Source organism: Lactuca virosa, chromosome 4, assembly GCF_052849685.1.
Source record: "Lactuca virosa cultivar CGN04683 chromosome 4, Lactuca_virosa_CGN04683_v6, whole genome shotgun sequence".
NCBI classification, from domain to species: domain Eukaryota; kingdom Viridiplantae; phylum Streptophyta; class Magnoliopsida; order Asterales; family Asteraceae; genus Lactuca; species Lactuca virosa.
The window spans coordinates 156,426,032-156,450,508 of NC_136429.1; the positions used below are offsets into that span (position 1 = coordinate 156,426,032).

The window sequence follows — 24,477 nt, forward strand, 5'->3', positions numbered from 1 at the left end:
AGAGGAAAGAGGTGTTTTTTTTTTGTAAATTTTCTTTTCTATTTTTTTTGTTAGGTTATATTTAATTAAGAAAAAGATTTAAAAAAAAGGTATAAATATCATTTCATGTGGCTCAACGACCAACCGTGCAACTTTTAAAAACAACAAGAGTCATTCGCAACCAAAAAATTTACAAGAATTGAGCTTATGATTTTTAGTAAACTATAGGTACTATTTATGTAATTTTGTCCAAATAAAACTTTGGGCTGGGTTCAAATCGTTAATGCTTCGTGAGATTTTGGAAGTATTCCAACTCCTCGATCGAGCACACAACAAATCCGCTGCTTCTCAACCTTGTCACCGCTGCTAACAGCCTCGTCTACCTCTCCGCCTTTCATCCTTGTCGCCGCCTCCTCTCAGGTAAGAACAAAAACCCTAAATTCTCTAGAATATAAAAAGTTTCAACATTTTGTTCTTTCAATTTTGTTAGTCCGTGATTTATTGTTAAAGATTTTATAATTTTGCAGAAATTAGATCTATTGGTGATTTTAGGAAGTTATCAACTCTATGGTTGGATTGGATAATTCAAAAAAAAAACCCTTGTATTTTTGACATCGACTATTCTCTTTTTTTTTTTTTTTTTTTTTTTCCTTATTTGATGTGTTTGGGGTTTCATCAGTTTGTATGTCTCTAGTAAATCCGTTTGATAAATCAAAAATTTATATTTGTATTTACTGCTGAATTGTAAAGCCCTTAGTTTTTGGAAAATGAAATATAATATCATAGCAAAATAAGTAACTAGCAAGCTCAAAATAAAACATGTGGAGAAAGATTGATTAAAAGAAAAGTAGTTCTTGATATTGCATCAAAATAAATCCCTAGTTAACCTAGATGAATTCGAACATACTTGATTTTACCCTTTATTACAAACTGTATTTCATCAGCTTTCAACATCCAAAAAGGCTAAACAAAACACGATCTATATACGATTTAAGTCAAAATTCATATGGTTATTCTTACAAAATATTAATAACTTTGATTTTGATTTTAACCATTTTTATTGTAGACCATTAGACCCTTTCAAAAGGTATCGTTGCCCTTGAAAAACCCCAAACTGTTTAAGTTATCATTTTCTTAATAAATTGGGCTAAATTTTCTTTTGCCACCTCATATATAAGGTTCAAGAAGTCCCTAAAAATGGCTGATGGAGAAGAGGACTTGCCAAGAGATGCCAAAATTGTGAAAACTTTGCTAAAGTCAATGGGGGTTGACCACTATGAACCCCGTGTTGTTCACCAGTTTCTAGAATTATGGTATCGATATGTGGTCGATGTGTTGACCGATGCACAAGTTTACTCAGAACATGCTGGAAAGTCAACCATTGATTCCGATGATGTCAAGCTTGCTATTCAGTCTAAAGTCAACTTCAGCTTCTCCCAACCTCCTCCACGAGAGGTAATCATGATTCCAATTCCATTTTTGCCATTTCTTGAAATTAGAATTGTTCACATTAGCATGCCAAATGCAGTATAAGGGTCTTCTGTTTGGTTGATGGAATGGAATGGATAATAAGGTAATGGAATTGGCCTGTAGGAACTGGATGATTTTTTATATGATATGCAAATACAAAGAGAAGAATTTTAAGGAAATCAGATTACCTGTTGAACGTGTCTTTCTGTTCCTGAACCTGAATATCTTATTCCATTCCTGATGTGATTCCTGCATACCAAATAGGGCACTAAACAGCGAAAAATAACTAAGTGGAAGTAATCACATTCCTTTGGACTGGTTAATTCCATTCCATCGGGCAAAACAAAGAGGTTTTCTTCTTGGATTCCATCATACCAAACACTACCCAAGTTTATCTGCCATGTCATGTTATGCATAACAAATGAGCCAAATTCAGTATCATTCATGTATATTGTTATATTGTATTCTTGTTCTGATTGTGGCATGATTTCTTTAAAAGGTGCTACTGGAATTAGCGAGGAACCGGAATAAGATTCCGTTGCCGAAGTCGATAGCCGGACCAGGAATGGCACTGCCCCCTGATTCCGACACTTTGATCAGTCCAAATTATCAACTTGTGATTCCGAGGAAAAGAACAAATGAAGCTATTGAAGAAACAGAGGAAGAGGAAGAAGGTAGTGACCCTAAAACAAACATGTCACAAGAACAAAGGACGGATTTGCCACAAAATACTCCTCAACGGGTTTCCTTTCCTCTTGGCCCAAAACGGGCTAGGTGAAGGTCAATTTCGTAAATTGATATAGATTGTTAATTGTTCATGTATGTTTGATAATTGAGATAATGCTAGTGAAAACTGAAACTTTGGCATGTTAGTTAAAAAAGTATTTTTATATCGTGTATGGCTTATGTTTCTGTTTTTAATCTCTATAAATGCGTTGCTTTACTGAATGGTTCATACTTACAGAATGAACAAAACCTGTTTCTTTTGCCCGATTGAATGGAATGGACAATTCCTTAAGAAAAGCCATTCCTTTCATTTTGTTATTTTTCATTCCTTACCCAGGAGTGGTTCGTTCAATTGTGCAATCAAATGAAGCAAATACAACACACACACACACACACATATATATATATATATATATATATATATATATATATATATATATATATATATATATATATATATAGGTTTAGGTTCTATGGAAAACAAGAAACTCTAAAAAAAACCCTAAAAATCATATATATATATATATATATATATATATATATATATATATATATATATATATATTGGTTATGTTAACTAAATGAAGATTTTATTATCTAGAGTAACTAAAAAAGATATTACAGTGAAAGATTGAAAATGTTTATTAAAAATCTCAATAAACCTCTTTCCATAACCCATAAAAAAACTATGCAAATATACATAAGGTAGGTGTCGGAGAGAGTTTTATGAAGTCTATTAAAGGTCTAATAAAAAAACATATTCAAAATACATAGATGTTGGAGATGAATAACGAAATTAAAAATAATATGAGATAAAATACAATAGAAAGAAGCTAACAATGAAATAAAATTGTGTTTTAATCAAAATGAAGTCAATTTTGATCTTCAATCATACCCCTGATTTTTCATTCTTTCGGATTTTCAGTTGTAGATGTTATCCACATCTCTGTCCTTACAACAAACATAAAATGGATTTTAGATCCATACCTTGTGTGTTTCTTAGCTGTAGCACTTCACAACACGGGTATCGTTGCTACTAGGGGTGTTCGCGTTACGGTTTACAGTCAAAACCGCACCGCATATGCGGTTTGGAATTTTCGGAAACCAGGAACACTCTAAAACGCACTATACGGTGCGGTTTGGTGCGAGCGGTTTAAACGTTTTTTGTGCAGTTTGAGTAGAGGTACAAACGAACAAAAGTCTAACCAATTTCGAGCTTGGCCCAAGTGATTTCATGATATGGTTCCAGCTAAAACTTGACTATCGCCGAGCCTCTTATATAATTCATGATCTATTCAATTATATGGTCAAGAGATGTGTTATTATCAACTATGTTTTAGAAGAGAAAAATTTGCTCACAATGTACTTTGATTAGCTATTTTCATTGCAAAATATTTAAATAAAATAAATGTTAAGAGTTTGTGTTCAAAATGGAAAGATTATGGACATTAGTGGGATGTGGAAATGAATTTCTAGTAATATTATTAAATAAAACATAATGGAACAAACCTTCTATTATGATTTTCCAAAAAAAAAAAAAAAAAAAAAACCACAAACATATAACAAAATGATATAATAATTTATACTAGTTAATTCTTTCAAATGAAAGATTAACTTGGCACAGAATCATGAAAATCAATATGAAACTGGTCGACAAATGTTTTCGGTACAGAAACGCATTTAGGTAAGTTCAATTGAGAAAATAAAAAAGGTTGAGAATGGGGGAATCATTCTCAGCCACTCATTTATTTTTGTCGCAAAAGCCTCCGTTGTACCAGCGAAAATGGATAAGGAATACACACAGGGGCGGACGCAAGAATTAGTAGTAGGGGCTGCACAAATTTTTTTTTTCCGGTCAAACATAATATAAAACATTAAAAAAAAAATTCCGGTCAAACATAATATAAAACATCTAATACAAATTTTTTTTTCTGGTTAAACATAATATAACAATGATCTATTAGAATTTAAATTTGTCATCTTCATACAGATATCTTTTGAAACCGCTCCATTACTTTTTCATTCTCAACTTTCGCAAGTGCTTCGGTCTCGACATTACAAAGCAATGCGTCGTTCAAAAATTTATCGTCAATTTTGTTACGCAAGTCGGTCTTCAAGAGCTTCATCTTTGAAAAACATCTTTCTACACTTGCGGTCGCTACGGGTAATATCAAAGCCAACTTTAAAAGCTTATAAACCAAATGATAAGACCGATGCTTCCCCGTACTAACCATCAAACGAGAAAGGTCGGAAATTCCTTCAAACTAGTGAAGCGCTCATCTTTGATGCAAGAGTGATAAAATATCTCAAGTTGTCCTTCAAGGTCTATCATATCTGAATCATTAAATTCATACTTGTATAACTTACCCAACTTCAATAACTTTGATTTGTCAAATTGTACAAATGAATCACAAGGGCTCAAAGCACCCATGTATTCTAGTAATTGGGTGCTTGTTTCACTAAATCGATCCCAATATTCTGTAAGTTGCATATCTACCACCGTGTTGAAGATTTCAACCTCAAAATGAAACCTATTAGTCTTTGTAGTCCTACGGTTTCTCGCACCAATATACAACTCTTCCATATCTAAAGTATCAATTTCGTGTGTTTGACAAAAAGATGATACTTTTGGCAAAATGCTAGCAAACCCTATGTTTCTAAAAGATTGCAATGCCTCCATTGTCCCTCTAACCATCGAAGTCGCTTCTAAAATGTCTAGATCTTTTCTTTGAAGTTGTTTTTACAATGTACCCGTGAGGTGTAAAATGTCATACATCATATGTAAGTAAAACACGAACTCATATGATTTAAAATATGCTAAGATTCCAGATGCTTGTTGACGGTTTTCCAATGACCCTCCCTCCTCTTTCACAAAATCTAAAACTACATGAACATCCGCAAACAACTTCATCAAACTTGTGAGTGTGTTGAAATGTGAACCCCATCTTGTTTCTCCCGCTCGAACTAGATTCATCAAATAGTAAAGCAAAAACATCTTGACCAATCTCTTCACGAATACTCAAAAGTACTTCTTGTGCAAAACATTGCACAAGTTCTTTTTGAATTTTAGGGGAAATTAGTTGATTGTTTTTAGGAGCATTTTCTAAAGTATTGTTGAAAATATCTTCACTAGTCTCTCGAATGGCTTTTAACACTTCAATGTAAAGCCCTCTATTTTCCGAGTTAACCGACTCGTCATGACCACGAAACGGTAAACCGATTTTCAATAAAAGTCTAACAACAATAATAGAAACACGTAATCGAGCTTTATATTTATGGTCCTCTGCTTCGGTTTGCCTCCTCAAGACTACATTAATAGCTTGATTTTCCCTCATTAAAAACTCACACTTTTCTCTTGCTTTGTTGTGAAAACTATCAACACCACCCACATGAGTCCGAAATGCATATTTTTTATTCCAAGTATCAAAACCTTGGGAAACAAATGCATCTCTCCCTCCTTTTTGTCCCATGAGGTCCCCACACAAATAACAATATAAACAATATGCAATATTCTTTTTCACACTATATTCCAACCAATCAAAGTCATCAAACTATGAAGGAACGAATCTTCTAAATCTATCACCTATTTGTTTTTTAGGAAACTTATGTGCCCTTACTTGACACGGTCCTTGAAGCAAATATGTTCTTCTTACATCATCTCTTATATTTGATTTGTAACTTGTAATCAATGGCCTATCCGCCGGGTCCTTTGGAAGATCTTTCAATTCAACATTATCATTAGCTTGGTTAGAGCATGGTGTTTGTGGAGTTGCATTAGGATTAGAAACAGAAGGGATTGATTGATTGGTGATTGGTATTTGGGAACATTCTTCACCACTTTCATTAGGATTAAGTCTTTGTCTTTTGGTAAAAAAACCACTTAGTTTAACCTATAAAAACATAACAATTACACCTAATCAAACAATGACTTCAATAAAAACAAGTTGCTTTCACCTAATCAAACAATAAATTCAATAAAAACATAACAATTACACCTAATCAAACAATGACTTCAATAAAACAAGTTGCTTTCACCTAATCAAACAATAAATTCAATAAAACATATCAATTTCACCTAATCAAACAATCAATTCAATAAAAAAGATAGGAATATAACCTAAGCAAACAATATAACTTCAATAAAACAAATGAATTTCACCCAAGTCAATTAATAACTTCAAAAAAACATATCAATTTCAAATATCTAAATGAATTGGTAAAACTTACTTGCTTCATTGTAGTGTAGGGCTTTGAAGTGGATTTTGTTAACCAAAATAGTAGAAATTGAAAGAAGACAGAAGTTGATCGATACTTGCTTCAAGAGATTGAGTGATTGACTATTGTTGAAAACTTGAAATCGATCAAGAATTGTGATCGATCCAACAATGAAATCGATCAAGGATTGTGAGGTCACGAGTCAGAATGTCGACAGTAGCCAAGGCCAGGAACGAATAACGATCGAAGTCATAGAATGAATTTTGGACGCAGGAAGTCGAGTAGTCGATCTGTGTAATCGTGTTTTTTTTCCTTGTATCGATAATACACAATTACACACTCAATTAATTAGGACCGGGCTATCTTTTTTACAAGCAATTATCCCAATTGCTAATTTATCCAATTAAGTTTTATTTTGGGCTTTGGGCAATTGGACTATTAGACAATAATTGATTAAAACATTGGGCTCGTTATTATTTTTTTTCGTTTGGTAATTCCCGATAGAGTGACAATATTTTTTTTATGTAGTTGCACAGAATTTTTTTAGTTGTTGCACGATTTTTTTTATGTAGTGGCACAATAGGTAAAAATTTTAAAAAAATGAAATTTTTTCTACTACGTGCGCGGAAGCTAGATGTTGCCGGTGCCACACCGGGCACCTAGCTAGGACCGCCCCTGAATACACATGTGTTTCCAACAAAACATGTTTTCTTAAACTATGTTAATCATTATCTTAATATATAGAAAAATATTGTTTTTTTTTTTCGTTTTTTTAATTTTTAAGAAGTAATTTTTATCGAAAAATGATTTTAATGTAACATACACGTTTAGTTATCGTGTTTTATAATGAATAATATTATGAAATATTATATGATATTGAGTATTGAGTTCTAACAGATAGTTTTTACTAAAAATGAAGTAAAACTATGTTTACAATCACTCGGAGATATTGGAAGTCTTATGAGATTCCAATTAAAAGTTACAATATTGAAATTTAACGAAAATATAAAATTTGAAATAAGTATAATTTTATTATTGAAAGGTTTAAAGAATCTCGTTAGAAACATTTAGGCGAAAACCTCATCGAAATCCGAGTTATAACGAAGAAGTTATGACCAATCGAAGATCCGCGACAAAAACGGCACGACACCAAATGACGTAAAAAGTGAGTTTTTGATAAACTACTTTTTAGCCTTGGTGATCTAAATGAAAGTCGTAGTATTTGTTAAACCGAGAATTTTCATAAAAAAGAACGTCCAAATCTGACTTCGTATGAGGAAGTTATGATTTTTCTAAGTTTCGGAATAGCAGTAGACAACTAAAAACTCGAAATAAAGATCGAGCGATATTTAGCCGAAACAATCTAAACGAGAATCGAAGGTCTTGTCAATAGTAGTGCAACGGTAAAAATACAGACGAAAACGGACGTCGGATGAAGAAGTTATGAATTTTTAACGGATTTGCTGTCCCGGTCTGTTAAAAATAATAATATTAAAAATAAAGTCAAAATTAGCCGACGAAGTCTAAACGAAACTTGTAGAGAATATTTTTCCCTACGCGTTCATATAAAGAACGTCAAAAACGGAGCCCGTATGCGAAAGTTATGGATTTTAGAAGTTTGGGGCTCAATTTCCGAGGAATATCGCATGGATAAGGTCGGATCTCGCACACGTCACCCGGATTCTCGCATGCGTGCCCCGTGTTGGATTGTGATACGACCGAAGGGAGGCCCAATCGAAGCATGACGCGTGTGCACCCCCGTGTCCGAAGCAGCTGCGTCATACGAGACGCTGGACCAATCCGAAGCCAACGCGTGCCCATCTTGCATCCGAGAAAGATTTCATGAGCAATCTTTCTCGTACCACATGGTGCCTCCTACAACATCACCGACGCCAACATCAAATCCTTATGTCTCATCATCCTACACCACCACCCACTACGAACGACCATTACTCCACCCACACCAACACCGTAACCAACTACCCACACCGACGCCGACCCATCACCAGATCCATCAACACCCCTCCCACGACCACCACTGTTTCAAACTTATCAGCGACGAACCAAACCCACAACCACTTCTCATACGGACTCCACTTTACCTGGTTCACCACCACCCCGTAATCGTCCATCAAACCTATGCCCTAATCCCAAACCAACTACTAAATTTCAAGCAACTACATATCACACCCATGCCACCATTGAAACTAAACCTGTTACCTTCAAATTGCTCATAATGATCCAAAATGGCGATATGCCATGGTTGAAAAATACTCATTTGGAATGGCACATGGACACTAGTACCACGTCCACCCAATTCAAATATCATTGACTGCAAATGGGTTTACAAACTAAAAAGAGATCAAACGGGGAAGGTAATAAGGTATAAAGCACGTCTGCCTGCCAAGGGGTTTCGACAGCAACATGGGATCCATTATCAAACGAGATGTGAATAACCATGCAAATTAGCTTGGTACTTTTGATGTCATTTATCATCTCATTTAATGTGCTGGTTAACCACACGCGCTCCATTAATCAACGATAATTTTCGAGACACCCATTACCACCCTTTATTAGTCCCATATTAGTGTGTCGGTTAGCCACACACACTCCACTAACGACTTGTAAAGTGTAATGTGCAATTTTATAGATTAACATCAAATTCACATTTTTCCTAAATTAACTAAGAGTGAGATTTTAGAAAATAGGTTAGTTACTTTTCATCATTATACTTTTAATGAGGTTATGTCCTATCAAACTCGTTCGGCTAACGACCCTCCGCCATACAAGAGAGTGGTGGGTAAGAATGGATACCCAATGACGGTCATTTTATAAGTCGCTTCCTTAAACTCTCCTTATAGATCGGCTTCGTGAATGAGGCGTACTAGCGGTTCGACTGACTTAGTCTTATACATATAGTAAATATTAAACATTTAATTTTACATATAGTATAAGGTGTATTTTAAAATATTTTAAAATTCCAATGGTTTAATCTTTTAATAAATTAAAATTTTAATTTAATTAAATTTGAACCATCTTATGGATTTATTGATTATCTTTTAATTAATCATTTAATTATATTATTAATAAGATCCATAAGGATGTATTTTAATTAATTTATTAAATCAGATATGGATTAGCCAATTAAATTAATCAAGATAAATTAACCTAATCCACTCCCCTAAATTTCGAAAATCATGGGAGGGATACACCAAATCTTATAATTATCTAGTTAATCAAATAAGGAGATAATTACCAAAAATAGGAAAATCCCCATCATATCTAGCAATTTTCGATAATGGGACTTGGGGAGGAAGGTAAGGATTTCAATCCTTACCTAGATTTTGAAATCTTGGGAGGCAAGAAACCCTCTAAGATCGAAACTAGTAGGGAAAGGCAAGGGTTACAACCCTTTCCTAAATTTCGAAACTTAGGGCCTGAGCAACCCTAATTTCGAAAACCCTAGTCCATTAGGGTTTAATTGCCATAAACCCTTATTGACAAAATTCAAACAATTTCAATCAAATTCAATAGAAAACAAGCCAATGCTCTGATACCACGGATGGGTTGTTAGCATAACAAACAATTCCTATGTGTGCATGCAACCCTAATTTTGTTGGATCTATATTTTCTTTAATTGAACATACAAATATTGAACATCAAATGGAAAAACCCTAGGAGGTATATACTATTTTCGAAAATTATATAACTAGGGTTAGAATACATACCTTAATTGTTATGTAGTAATAACAATGAAAATCCAAGTCTTCTTGAACCTTGAGAGCAAGCGTCACAAGTGTCACACCTCTAATGGTTCACACCCAAACAAGCAAGAGGACGAGAGAGGAGAGAGGAGGTGGAGGCTTGAGATTTTTGGCTATTCCTCTAAGGAATCAATTGGCCAAAAATGTGAAGGGGTAATGCCCTTTATATAGTGAGGTAGCTTATAGCCAAAGCTAGGGTTTTAGGAGGAAAGCCTAATTCCTTTAGCTTAGGGACCAAGCAACCCAAGAATCCCCATCCAAGAGCCCTTGGACGAAAACTATAGGGCCTTCCTAGAGATTTTTGTCCAACCTCTTCTAGGGAGGTTCTAGAGCCCATTTCCTCAACTATCAATAAAGTTCCAAACACAACCCCTGCACTTTTAATTAATTCAGTTAATCCCAAAATTAATTCAAATTAATTCTGATTAACTATTAATTAAATAATATGATTTATAATTAATATATTATTTTCATAACACATTAATAAATCAATTATCTCAATTTATTATTCAAATAATAAATTAAACCTCTCTTCAAAAGTAATCATGTCTAGTTGCTAGCTATGAGGGCAACCCCAAAGAACTGTGCTACTATCAATTCAAGTATATACCAATTATAGTTATGGGCTTAGACACCTAATCGAACAAGTTAGTATTAGGAGCCTTATCTGTGAGGAAAGGTTATATGGTTATAAGTGACTTGGTGGAGTCAAGGCAATCCTTGAGGAAAGTACGAATAGATGTAGAAGGTAGTATGGTCCCGTACTACTGGAAGAAGTGGATCCGTACTCGATTCCAGGAGAGCTGCGAGGAAACCAGGGAGCTTGTGGAGTTTGTGATTCCCTGATATATATGTTGATGTGTATTCTGATGGCTTGTCTAGCCTATTTTCAATATGGTGACATTGTGCGGCAGACCTGTTGGCAGTTCTGGTGTTGGGGAGGGCTCGGGTTTAGGATCTGGAGCCTGGCAGCTAGATGATCAGACTAGGGAGTTCATCTAGTCTGAAATTACTCGTTGCATTCTTGAGCAGACTCCTGTGATCTTTGGCACAGTCACGGAGGGCATTTTGGAGATTCTGGATGAGTGGTTGAGCTTGTTTTGCTCTGAGATGGTGGCACTAGTAGGAGTACGTTCTTTGACATTCAGGGAGTTCCGGACATGTGGGGCTCCCGACTACCACATGGAGAAGGACCAGATAGCGAGCCGGAGGTGGTTAGCAGATGTTGTTAACGCCTTCCACACCAGCAGTTGCCCTTAGGAGGCAAAGGTTAGGCTTGCCTCCTATCTTTTGAAGGACAGGGAACGAGACTGGTGGGAGGAGGTAGGATGTGCAGTGGGTGATGATGTTGTTGATGTGATTACATGGGATGATTTCTCGACCAGGTTTCGAGTTAAGTTTGCACTGGTGATTGAGGTGCATCAGTTGGCACGAGAGTTATAGGATCTCCGCCAGACTACGAAGACGGTGGCTGAGATCACCTCGATGTTTAGGGAGAGGGCGCTTCTGGTTCCACAGTATGTGGCAGATGAGGAGATGAAGAAGGCCCGATATAATGAGATGTTGAGGAGTGACATTCGGCAGTTCGTGAGCCGATCCAGCTGAAAGACGTTGGAGGATATGATAGCACGAGCTAGGAGAGGGAGATTGATCTGGAGATGGAGAAGAAGCGGAAGCGAGATTCTGTGATGAGTACTGAGTGTTCGAGCAAGAGACCCAAGGTATCTGAGTCTATATCGAGAGGTCATCAGGGTCGGAGCCACTGCGGGAAGTGCGGCAGGTCGCACGAGGGACCGTGCAGGGTTTGGTGGTTCTAGCTGCTTCAAGTGCGGACGGACGGGTCATTATAGAAGAGATTGTCCTTCTACCACCACCCATGTATCTGATCTTATTTTCTTTCATTGTAATCAGAGGGGCCACAAGAATGCCCATTGTCCGAGTTTGGCTGTAGCAGGACCGGTGTCAACACCCGCTCTTGCAACTCTTCGGATTACTGACGGCCACCAGGGTTGGGCAGACGCGCCTGTGGTGAAGAGCAGGGCTTTCCAGTTGACGACCAAGGAGGCCCGTGCAGCTCCCGACGTGGTGACGCGTATGTATCTTTTCCTTATCTCTTTATTTATATTGAATTGCTTGCTTATGTTTATGTGTTTATTTTAGGATCATTCATTGTGAACGGTATTTCTGCTTTGGTATTGTTTGATTCGGGGTCTACCCGATCTTTTATATCTCTTACGCTTAGCAAGAAATTTGTTGGAGCTCCGGGGGAGCTGGATTGTCCTCTTGATGTTGAGATTGCTGATGATAGGTGTGTTCGGGTTACGGGAGTTCTGATGGGTTTTAGTATACTACAACATCCTATGGTGCACATACAACCCTAAATACCTTGGATCTATGTTTTCACTAATTATACATGCAAATGGTTTCCAAGGTATTAAACTTATAACTAGCATGCAATTTGTCATAAACAATACAAGATACTAGTTAGAATAACATACCTTTTATGTGGCTTGAAGTCTTGATGTATTTGGTGTTGCTTGAAAGACTTTGGCCTTTAAGAACTTAGTGCCCCAAGTGTTGCACCTCAAATGGAATCACAACTCACCTAGAACAAAGGTGACTCTTGAGAGAGAAACTCCATGCACCAAAAACACCATAATTCTCTAAGAACTTCTTGTGTTCCTCAAGTTGCGATTTTGGGCAATGGAGTATGTATTTATATGTAGTATTTCAAGGGTCATGGGTATAATCCAAATCCATACCCATGGGTATTATGATCCATGGTTCATGTGGCCCAACTCTTTATGTGTCCATACATAAACTTGGTCCAACATGGATCATAAGAACAACACATATAAATATAACTAGTTACCATAATTAGTCCCCATAGATTTAATTAGTCTCTTTTGATCACTAAATTAATTCCAAATTAATTCTTGATCAATACTAATCAAAACATATGATCTTATATTAATATATTAGAACTTATAATATATTAATAAATCATATATAACCTTTCTCTCAAGAGTCCATCCTAACAAATTGTCCTGGTGTTATGCAACCCAAATGGACCATGCTACTCTCGGGTCGAGTACATACCAATAATAGTTATGGGCTTAGACACCTAATCCAAAAAGTTCATTGTGGTTGCACCCTTCAGTTGTTCAGTGAGCAGTATCTAGTCGATTTGGTTCCTATTTCATTACGTGGGAACAAGGTTATCCTAGGCATGGATTGATTGAGCCATAATGGGGCAGTGATCGATTGTGAGCAACAGTTCAGGTTACGTCGCCTATGTCATAGATACCAGGGATAAGGGTAAGGCGACCATGGATGATGTGTCAATTGTGCGGGATTACTCGGATGTGTTTCCGGAGGACTTGCTTGGGGTGCCTCCGAAGAGGCAGGTGGAGTTCAAGATTGATCTGGTTCCAGGTGCGGCTCCGATAGCCAAAGCAACGTATCGGTTGGCTCCTCCCGAGATGCAGGAGTTGTCTACACAACTACATGAGCTGTTAGACAAGGGATTTATTCGACCGAGCAGGTCTCCTTGGGGAGCACCAATCTTGTTCATGAAGAAATGCATGCGTTGCGGTCTTGGCATAATGGTTGGGTTCAATTGGGATTGTTTTATGTGATATTAGTGTGCTAAAATTCAGTTTTTCTTGGGGGCAAGCAAAAGTCAAGTGTGGGGTATTTTGATATGGGCTTATTTAGTCATAAAAATCATGCATGATCTTAATACTTTATGTTAATTTTATCTCAAATAATGAACCAAAGGTTCTTAATTAGCTTAAATATTTCATTTTCAGCAACAAATACATGCTTGAAAGGAAAAGGAAGCGGATTTAGCAATTGGAAGCTTGGATCTTGGATTTTGAAGAAAGAAGGATGTTGCTGGACAGCTTGACCCCTCGTCGGTGTTTTGGCCATATCTCATGAACCATAACTCCGATTGACGAGATTTAAAATGTTCTGAAAACTAGACACAATTTCGGACGACTTTCATGTTTTGAGAAAATGTTGATTCCAAATGGACTCGACGAGTAGGCCATCAACTCGACGAGTTGGTCAGAAGTTTCGCGATTCTTGACTTTGCCTTGCCGTACACGGGATTTTAAGTGATGGACTCGTCGAGTAGGTCACTGGACTCGCCGAGTAGCCCCTGTTTTCAGAATATATATAGAAACGCTTCTCATTCGAACCCTAACTAATGGGGGAAGCTATGGACGATTTTTAGAGGCCAGAAGGGTTCTTAGAAGCTGTGGTTTTCGATATTTCAACTTAGATTCCAATTTTGAGAAGATCAAAGGCAATTTAGGTTTACTCTTTACTTAATCTTTTGTTTAAACTATGTTTGCATCAATTGATTTCGTTTTTGAGTTACTTTCTGCTGTAATCATAAGCTAAAACTCATATCTTCTGTTTAGGGTAGATGAATTTATGACTATGTGTTGATTTTTGTGGTTGGATTAATTGAAATTGGTGAGTTTGTTTTGTTAAGCTTGTTAAAGATCCTCATGTGTTAACAACAACTATTTTCTATTAATTAGCTAAGTAATTAAGCTGCATGAACATCTCTTAACTGCTTATCTCATGTGATTTATGTGAACACATTGTTATGTGCCTAGGAATAATGAATGTGAAACTAGGGTTAACTAGAAAATAGGTAAATTAATGTGTGAGCCTTGTGTGACGAACCATCAACAAGAGGTTAATTAAATTAGTAATTTGATTAGCTAATTACAAGTCTTATTTAACCTGAATCAATAGTCTAGGAAACTCATTAGTTTAACCAATTGGCCAATGTTTGAATTAATTTGTTTTCTAAGGATTAGTAATAGCGAACTTGAACCTAATCACACTAATCGGTAGCCAATAACGAATAATCCATTGCACTTACCATAAAATCAACCATAGGAGTAAATGAGTCGAACCTAAACAGAAGTCTTCTCCATTATTGAATTTAGTAATTGTTTATTTGCTTTCACAGTTAGTTGCTTAGTTTGAGTTGTATTTCATTGTTAAGTTTCTAGTCTTGCAAAATTAGAGAAACCCCCCTTTCTATTACTTGTTTTATTTAGATAATATTAGCATTTATTTTAATTGTTTACCGTTCCCTGTGTTCGATAGCCTACTTGCTTGAACTATATTACTAATCGATAGGTACACTGCCTTTCGTGTGTTTATTTTATGTTTAAGTTAGTAGGATTAAAACTAGTTGGTTTTACACACATCAAGTTTTTGGCGCCGTTGCCGGGGAACGACTCTCAAAATTAATTTTAATTGCTAGTATTATCGATCCTTTGTGTGAGATTTATCTCATATAAAGTTACGAGTTTTTTTTTGTTTTAATATTTATTATGTATTTTCCAAATCTCGATGCTTTTGATGCTTTTCTTGAGGAAGTAGTACAGGAAATTGAGCAAGAAGATGAGGAGTATGACTCAGATGAAGATTTGAAGAAATTTGGAAGATGGTTAGATAACATCTTGCCCAAGACACAAGGGACATCTGAGTCACAAGAGCTAGAAGATGAGGAGTATGACTCAGATGAAGATTTGAAGAAATTTGGAAGATGGTTAGATAACATCTTGCCCAACAAACAAGAGCAGTCTGAGTTACAAGAGCTAAATTTACAAGATGAAGAATTTAATCCAGAAAGGGACTTGGAGGAGCTGGAAAGGTTGCTAGCAGAGAGGTCAGACGAAGAACAAGAACAAGCTGAATTGCAGGAACCAAGTCGTGGATTGACCATTACCACGACATGCCCCATGTATTTCCAGTTTGTGTTTCGAAGAATGGGGTGACGATTCCAACTTTGGAGAAAGTTCTGAAGCGTGATCCATTTCTGATTAGTATCAGACCGGTTCCAACCCTTGTCAAGATTCTTGGGTTACATGAATTAAAGCTCAATTGGACAATTGTAAAAGCAAAGAGCCAAATTTTACAAATTGGTCCAAAGAAAATATTTAATGCAACGGATAGATTGACATTGAGTTTATTGGAACTTTATTAAGTTGAGAGTCCAGCTAAAGACTCGCACAAAAAGAAGCGCTTGCGGGAGGCAACCCGTCATTAGAGTTTGCTTTTCTTTTTCTTTCTAAACATCCAGTATTTAGGGATAATTTAGGATTAACGAACGTGAAACTAGGATTAACTAGAAAGTGTGTAAATTAATGTGTGAGCTTGTGTGACAAACCATCAACAAGAGGTTAATTGAATTAGTAATTTGATTAGCTAATTACAAGTCTTATTTAACCCGAATAATTAACTAGGAAATTCATTAGTTTAATCACTTGATTACTGCTTAAATTAATTTGTTTTCTAAGGATTGGTAATAGCGAATGTGAATCTAATCACTTTAATCGGTAACCAATAACAATTAATCCATTGCACTTGCCATAAAATCAACCATAGAAGTAAATGAATCGAACCTACACACAAGTCTTCTCCATTATTGAATTTAGTTGATTGTTTATTTGCTTTAGCTGTTAGTTGCTTAGTTTGCGTGTTATTTGATTGCTTAAGTTTCTAGTCTTGCAAAACTAGAGAAAATCCCCTTTCTATTACTTGTTATATTTAGATAATATTAACATTTATTTTAATTGTTTACCGTTCCCTGTGTTCGATACCCTACTTGCTTGAACTATATTACTAATCGATAGGTACACTGCCTTTCGTGTGTTTATTTTGTGTCTAAGTTAGTAGGATTAAAACTAGTGTATTACTAATTTAGGAATTTTTATTTTGATGTTTGTTTTCCTTTTTATTACGTGGTTTTGTCTTTGATCTTTGCAGAAGTTAGGGTGAGATTAGAGCGATTTCTTAAAGCGTGAAGGAAATAAAGTGAGAGGTCGAGTCGTAGACGAGAAGATTAGAAGATTTGAGTGATAAGTTGAGTCTGATGTTTATATTTGATTAAAAAGAGTCTCGTCCCTGAAGAAAATGAGGAGTTGTTTTACCTTGATACTCTCCTTGAACACAAAATTAAAGCTGAGGCAGAAAGAAGAAGAGACCTGATCAGAGTCAAGAACTCGTCAAGTGCATAATACTAACTCGACGAGTCCAAGCGAAAAATCACGATTTCTGCGAGTATAGCGATTCAACTCGGCGAGTCTCCACATAAAACTCGATCATTTTCCGAGCGTTTCCAAGAAGCTTTATCCTATATATTTAGAGCTGTCAACCACACGAGATTTTGACACCCAAGGCATTGATGAGTTGTTCCCATGCCAAAGTCATCTGAAGATGGAGCTCAAAAGAAGAAAGATCACCCTCACAACTACTATCCCATGGGAGTTTGTTCCAATTCCCTCTTTATTTTTATGTTTTTTTATTCATGCATAATATGCAATGGGGACATTGCATAAATTAAGTGTGGGGTAGGGGGTTGGTTACATTAGTTAAAAATTTAGTTAAATTTTGAAATTTTGAAATTTTTGCATTAAAATTGCTAGGGCTAATTTAGAAAATTTTGGTAAAGCAATTAGGGATCATGCTAGTATTATATTTGATGATTATATGAAGACCCAAATGTTTAGTTGAGCCTATATACGTTATAGTGCATTTGTGGCCTCCTTTATTCTAGTGAAATCATGGGACAAAAACACAATCTCGCTTAGTTTGAGGGATGCAATATGTTTAGCATCGTGTACTTGAAATGTATCCAAGAAGACTAATACTTTAACCAATAAAGGTTGAAGTTGAGTGCCCTTGCTTAAGCATGTAGGTATTGAGTAAAAAAAAGTGAGATACATGTTAAAAAGAGAGAGAGAGAGAGAGAGAGAGAGAGAGAGAGAGAGAGAGAGAGAGAATTACAAGAAAAGTTGTAAGAATTTTGGAGTAATCAAAGTGAAGATCAAAAGATCAAAGTTCTGAAGAAATTCAAAAAGTTGAAGATACCAAAAATCAAACAACAATGTGGTCAATTCAAAGAAATCAAGATTAAATTATCAAAGAAGTGAAGAATTCCAATAGCTCCATAGTGGTATCGAAAAGTTGTAATTTTCTAGATTATGTATGCTTGGGTTGCTTGACCAAAAATACCTTGAGGTTAGAAAGTTTTCTGCGGATGGATTCGGAGGGATGTATAAAATGAGCGTTGTTCAAAAGAAGTGGGCGAGTGTTTATGAGGATTGTAAGTATTTAGAATTAGGGGGTCCTTAGGAAAAAATTTAGACACAAATGCATGCGTTGCGGTCTTGGCATAATGGTTGGGTTCAATTGGGATTGTTTTATGTGATATTAGTGTGCTAAAATTCAGTTTTTCTTGGGGGCAAGCAAAAGTCAAGTGTGGGGTATTTTGATATGGGCTTATTTAGTCATAAAAATCATGCATGATCTTAATACTTTATGTTAATTTTATCTCAAATAATGAACCAAAGGTTCTTAATTAGCTTAAATATTTCATTTTCAGCAACAAAGACATGCTTGAAAGGAAAAGGAAGCGGATTTAGCAATTGGAAGCTTGGATCTTGGATTTTGAAGAAAGAAGGATGTTGCTGGACAGCTTGACCCATCGTCGGTGTTTTGGCCATATCTCATGAACCGTAACTCCGATTGACGAGATTTAAAATGTTATGAAAACTAGATACAATTTCGGACGACTTTCATGTTTTGAGAAAATGTTGATTCCAAATGGACTTGACGAGTAGGCCATCATCTAGACGAGTTGGTCAGAAGTTTCGCGATTCTTGACTTTGCCTTGCCGTACACGGGATTTTAAGTGATGGACTCGTCGAGTAGGTCACTGGACTCGCCAAGTAGCCCCTGTTTTCAGAATATATATATATATATATATATATAGAAACGCTTCTCATTCGAACCCTAACTAATGGGGGAAGCTATGGACGATTTTTAGAGGCCAGAAGGGTTCTTAGAAGCTGTGGTTTTCGATATTTCAACTTAGATTCCAATTTTGAGAAGATCAAAGGCAATTTAGGTTTACTCTTTACTTAATCTTTTGTTTAAACTATGTTTGCATCAATTGATTTCGTTTTTGAGTTACTTTCTGCTGTAATCATAAGCTAAAACTCATATCTTCTGTTTAGGGTAGATGAATTTATGACTATGTGTTGATTTTTGTGGTTGGATTAATTGAAATTGGTGAGTTTGTTTTGTTAAGCTTGTTAAAGATCCTCATGTGTTAACAACAACCATTTTCTGTTAATTAGCTAAGTAATTAAGCTGCATGAACATCTCTTAACTGCTTATCTCATGTGATTTATGTGAACACATTGTTATGTGCCTAGGAATAATGAATGTGAAACTAGGGTTAACTAGAAAATAGGTAAATTAATGTGTGAGCCTTGTGTGACGAACCATCAACAAGAGGTTAATTGAATTAGTAATTTGATTAGCTAATTACAAGTCTTACTTAACCCGAATCAATAGTCTAGGAAACTCATTAGTTTAACCAATTGGCCAATGTTTGAATTAATTTGTTTTCTAAGGATTAGTAATAGCGAACGTGAACCTAATCACACTAATCGGTAGCCAATAACGAATAATCCACTGCACTTACCATAAAATCAACCATAGGAGTAAATGAGTCGAACCTAAACAGAAATCTTCTCCATTATTGAATTTAGTGATTGTTTATTTGCTTTCGCTGTTAGTTGCTTAGTTTGAGTTTTATTTCATTGTTAAGTTTCTAGTCTTGCAAAACTAGAGAAAACCCCCTTTCTATTACTTGTTTTATTTAGATAATATTAGCATTTATTTTAATTGTTTACCATTCCCTGTGTTCGATACCCTACTTGCTTGAACTATATTACTAATCGATAGGTACACTGCCTTTCGTGTGTTTATTTTGTGTTTAAGTTAGTAGGATTAAAACTAGTTGGTTTTACACACATCAATACCGATGTTGGATCGGTATGTGTTTGTATTCATCGATGATATATTGGTTTATTCCAAGACTCAGGAGCAGCACGAGGAGCACTTGAGGGAAGTGCTGGACACATTGAGAAGAGAGAGACTTTTCGAAAATTTCTCCAAGTGCGAGTTCTGGTTGCGCGAGGTGCATTTTCTAAGGCACCTTGTCAACCATAATGGTATTCTGGTCGATCCGGCCAAGGTTGAGGCCGTGATGCAGTGGGAGGTTCCGAGGTATCCATCTGAGATTCGGAGTTTTCTTGGTTTCGCGGGTTATTATCGGAAATTCATCTAGGATTTCTCCAAGATAGCTATTCCATTGAACCGATTGACAAAGAAGACGGTTACATTTCGCTGGGGGCCTGAGCAGCAGGCAGCTTTTAAGACTTTGAGACAGTGATTGTGCGAGGCACCGATTCTGACCCTGCCAGAGGGTGTTGATGATTTCATGGTTTATTGTGATACTTTGATCACAGTATTGGGGGCAATGCTGATGCAGATGGGTTGCGTGATCACTTACGCTTCGAGGCAGCTGAAGCCTCATGAGGCGAATTATCCGACGCATGATTTGGAGTTGGGGGCCGTGGTTTTCGCTCTCTGAATTAGGCGGCATTACCTCTATGGGGTTCATTGTGCTATTTACACGGATCACAAGAGCTTGAGGTATTTGATGGATCAGCCGAACCTGAATATGAGGAAGCGTCGATGGTTAGATGTGTTGAATGATTATGATTGCGAGATCCTTTATCACCCAGGGATGGCCAACGAGGTATCCGATGCTCTCAGCCGCAAGGCGGTCGCGGCTCCAATCAGAGACATATGTTTGAGGAGGATCGTGATTACCCCATTGTTGGAGCAGATTCGTGAGACACAGGTCGAGGCTATGAAGGAAGAGCACCGAACGAGCGAGCGCATTGTGGGTCAGGTAGCTTCCTTCGATTATGATAGCTATGGATTATTGACCCTGCATCGGCGAGTTTAGGTTCCCTATTAGGGCGGTGTACGTCATATTATGATGGAGGAGGCCCACAAGTCGAGGTTCTCCATTCATCCAGGGGTGACTGTCACACCCCCAAACCGGAACGGCGGAAACGTTCGGGGGCAGAGGACGTCATGCTCAGTATCATAACCATAGTGAAGAAAGTAAACACAACCATCATAAATATAATTTAAAAGGTTACATCGTTGCAAAAATACATGTTTCCAAATAAATTACATATGATGTCAAAATAGTTCAAAAGAAATATGCGCCTTAGCGTCTTGCCTTCAAAAATCTTGTGGTTACCTGTATTACTGATTACCTGAGAATACAAGTTGTTTTTGAAAGAGTATCAGCATAAAGCTGGTGAGTTCATAAGCAATTTATGAATGAAAAATGAATGATGTTCCTTTAAGTTTGTTACAAGTTTGTTTCCAGAAAATCCAAAATTTTTAAAGGGTTGTTGTAGTCTTAACTGAACCAAGACTTAGTATATGTAAGTAAATCGTCATACTTGTGTGTGTGTGGTTTTATATTTAAATAAAACTCCTTAAATCCCCGTGAACTGTGTGTTTTGTTAATTCCGCATGTGAGATGTTATAACCATGCTAAAACTCGAAGACCTCGTACTCGACGTTCTTCAGGCATCGGAATGTTATGACACTTGTCACCCTAGACCTGCCGGTCTAGCTGTTGCAAGCAGCTCAGGTGCGGGTTTGTCAGACCCAATATAGATCTATACACAACTATCACACTCTCCCTACAAGAGATTATGGCTATAACTACAGGACTTTTTTGTTGTACTTAAGAGTACCCTGAAGGCGAATGTCTCACAAATTTATTCATTAACATGTTCACGTAGTTTGTAATGAAATACCCGTTTTGTAAATCGATTGTGTTACTGTTTCTTTGTTAAACGAAGTGTCCAAACTATACCTATTATAGTTTATCAAGAGTGTTTTATGTTTTAAATGAAACCTTGTTATGCATGGCTTTGTATTTCAATAGAATTACATTGAAAATACTAAGTATAAAATCTTACACACCTTGCTCAGCATGTTACAAGGTGTGAATAACTCTTAAACTTGTTTTGACAGTTTTACCCTTAACTGCCACTGTTTTAGAATATTTATATAAAAATCATCGTAAGTCGAAAACTGAATCCGTAAACTCGGAGAGTTTGGAAAAAGAGTCTACTATTTTCATAAATTTTCCTATAATTTTTGGTGGTCTCAAAACAGTGTGAAAATGTTCATCTTCACAACCTGGTCCGATTTTGTTGTTGTAGTGATAGGCAGTTTTGTAAAAATCACCATAAATTGTAGAAAAATCGTATGGAGATTTAATTGTAGTGATTTTAAAGGTATAAACCTAAGTTATTTTCATATTAAAAATTTTTGAAAAATATTAAGTTTAAGTTGGGTAAAACAGTTCGTGAACAGGTCACAACTTTTCTGTTGTAAGCTGTCAAGTTAAGTTTCAAATATGTTTTGGTGTGTTAACCTCCCCCCCCCCCCCCCGTGTGAAAACTAAAGAAAACTAGAAAATGTAGGGGTATGAACTCACCTTGAGTGATTTCTTGAAGAGTGGAGGGTTGAAGACGAGGAGTATCAAGTCAAGAACACTTGATGAACACGTGAAAGCTTGGATGATCCTAAGAACGATTCTTTGGTGTTAAAATGTGTGTAGATGATCCAAGAGTGTTAGGAAAATATGGAAAAACACTTGAGTTTAGATGAAATACTTACCAAAAAGTGAAGTAGTAGCTCAAGAACACTTTCACAAAGTGGTGGGAAGTAGAGAGAAAAAGAGGCTTTCTTGAGGGGTTAAGAAGTGTGTAAGTTTGGAATGATCAAGGTAAACCAAGAAATCCTACAGGGATTTCTTTATATAGTGAAGGTTGCTGGAGCAATTTGCAAGTTGAAATGATGTTTACCTTGGTTTGTGTGATGTGGATAAGATTGGGCTAATGAGAGGATGACACATGGAGACAAGTGGGCACACTTGACCCACTTGTGGGGTAGAATATTCTTCTTAATGTAAAATAAAGATTTATAATTAATAAATCCTTGAGAAATAAATAAAATATGAGTTTAGGGAGTTTAAAATGATAAAAATATGAATTTGGTGAAAAATCCTCGTCAAAATCGTCAAAAACGGGCTTAGGAAGCGAAAGTAGTCGAAAATCGGGCTTAAGGAGCGAACCTGCGAGGTTCGGCTCTTGGAGGTGTTGAGGACCGAAGGTAGGAGAAGGAACTGAAGGTGGGAGAAGGGACCGAAGGTGGGGAGGGACCGAAATGGACCGAGGGTTCGGCTTATTTCGGTTCATGGGAGGTTCGGTCCGAGAAGCTTGGTTCGGTCCTGACAGGAGGCTTCGGTCCTAATAGAAGGGTTCGGCTCTAAGAGGTTCGGTTCCTAAGAGGTTCGGTTCCTAAGAGGGTTTCGGCCCTATTTAGCTGTTTTTCGATATAACTCCCAGATTCAAGCGGTTTTTGGCCAAGTTAAGGGTCGGGATGACCCGGATAACTATAAAAAGTTGAGAGAGATTTTGAGAGAGATTTGGGAGAGATTTAATTTTAGTCATTATTAGTGTATAATCTCGTAATGCAAGGTTCGTGAACCCCGTTATGCTTCGTTTATGATTGTTTTAAGTCCCCAAAAGGGTCCATAGTCGTGTTTTGATGCGTTTTACTCCCTTTTTAGGGTTTTTACATTGCTAAACACATAGATTCTCCGAGACACTTGAATTCTTGACATACAAATGCACATTTTTATACATAGAATAACTTTTAACATATAAGTACTAGTTAAGTTTGACCGGTTTGACTTGTTGACTTTGACTTTAACTTGTTAACTTTGACTTTGACTGGAATTTGACGGTTGTCACATTGACGAAGATGTATAGGGATCTTTGTCCTGATTATTGGTGGCCCTGCATGAAGCGGGATGTGACATGGTATGTGGAGCGGTGCGGGACCTGCAGGCAGGTAAAAGTCAAGCATCAGCAACCTCACGACAAGATGCAACCGTTGGAGATTCTCGTATGGAAATGGGAGGACATCACTATGGATTTTATCACGAAACTTCCCAGGACTGTGCGCGGAGTGGATTCGATATGGGTCATTATGGATCGTTTGATCAAGAGCGCACATTTCATTATGGGTTAGGAGAGTATTTCTGCAGAGAATTTGGCGGAGGTTTATATCAGGGAGGTTGTGGCACGTCATGGGGTGCCGGTATCGCTGGTTTCTGAAAGAGATGTCTGGTTTACTTCCAGGTTTTGGAAGAAGTTTCATGACGAGTTGGGCACTCGTCTCCACTTCAGCACAACATTCCATCTGAGGACCGATGGTCAGAGTGAGCGGAATATTCAGACCCTTGAGGATATGCTGCGAGCGTGCATGTTGGACTTTGTAGGGAGTTGGGATACGTATCTTTCGTTAGCAGAAATTTCGTATAACAATA

At 36.8% G+C, this 24,477-nt stretch overlaps 2 protein-coding genes across 2 annotated transcripts; one reads left to right on the forward strand and one right to left on the reverse strand.

Moving 5' to 3' along the window:
* The first annotated feature begins 228 nt into the window (after positions 1-228).
* Positions 229-2,341, forward strand: TAFII21 (TATA binding protein associated factor 21kDa subunit). The gene is made up of 3 exons (XM_079044491.1): positions 229-399; positions 1,158-1,434; positions 1,949-2,341. Exons 2-3 carry the CDS (start codon positions 1,177-1,179, stop codon positions 2,225-2,227), a joined length of 537 nt encoding a protein of 178 aa, XP_078900617.1. The 5' UTR covers positions 229-399; positions 1,158-1,176; the 3' UTR covers positions 2,228-2,341.
* A 2,067-nt stretch (positions 2,342-4,408) lies between these two features.
* LOC145105267 (uncharacterized) lies at positions 4,409-4,870 on the reverse strand. The gene has a single exon (XM_079042394.1). It carries the CDS (start codon positions 4,868-4,870, stop codon positions 4,409-4,411), a length of 462 nt encoding a protein of 153 aa, XP_078898520.1.
* Positions 4,871-24,477: the final 19,607 nt, after the last annotated feature.

What these genes read in the sequence shown, in the direction of transcription:
- LOC145105267 (XM_079042394.1), bottom strand. Translation starts at nt 4,870, where the DNA reads ATGGTTAGAGGGACAATGGAGGCATTGCAATCTTTTAGAAACATAGGG.
- TAFII21 (XM_079044491.1), top strand. Translation starts at nt 1,177, where the DNA reads ATGGCTGATGGAGAAGAGGACTTGCCAAGAGATGCCAAAATTGTGAAA. An exon ending in CCCAACCTCCTCCACGAGAG is followed by an intron (nt 1,435 to 1,948) that starts GTAATCATGATT and finishes TTTCTTTAAAAG; the next exon opens with GTGCTACTGGAATTAGCGAG.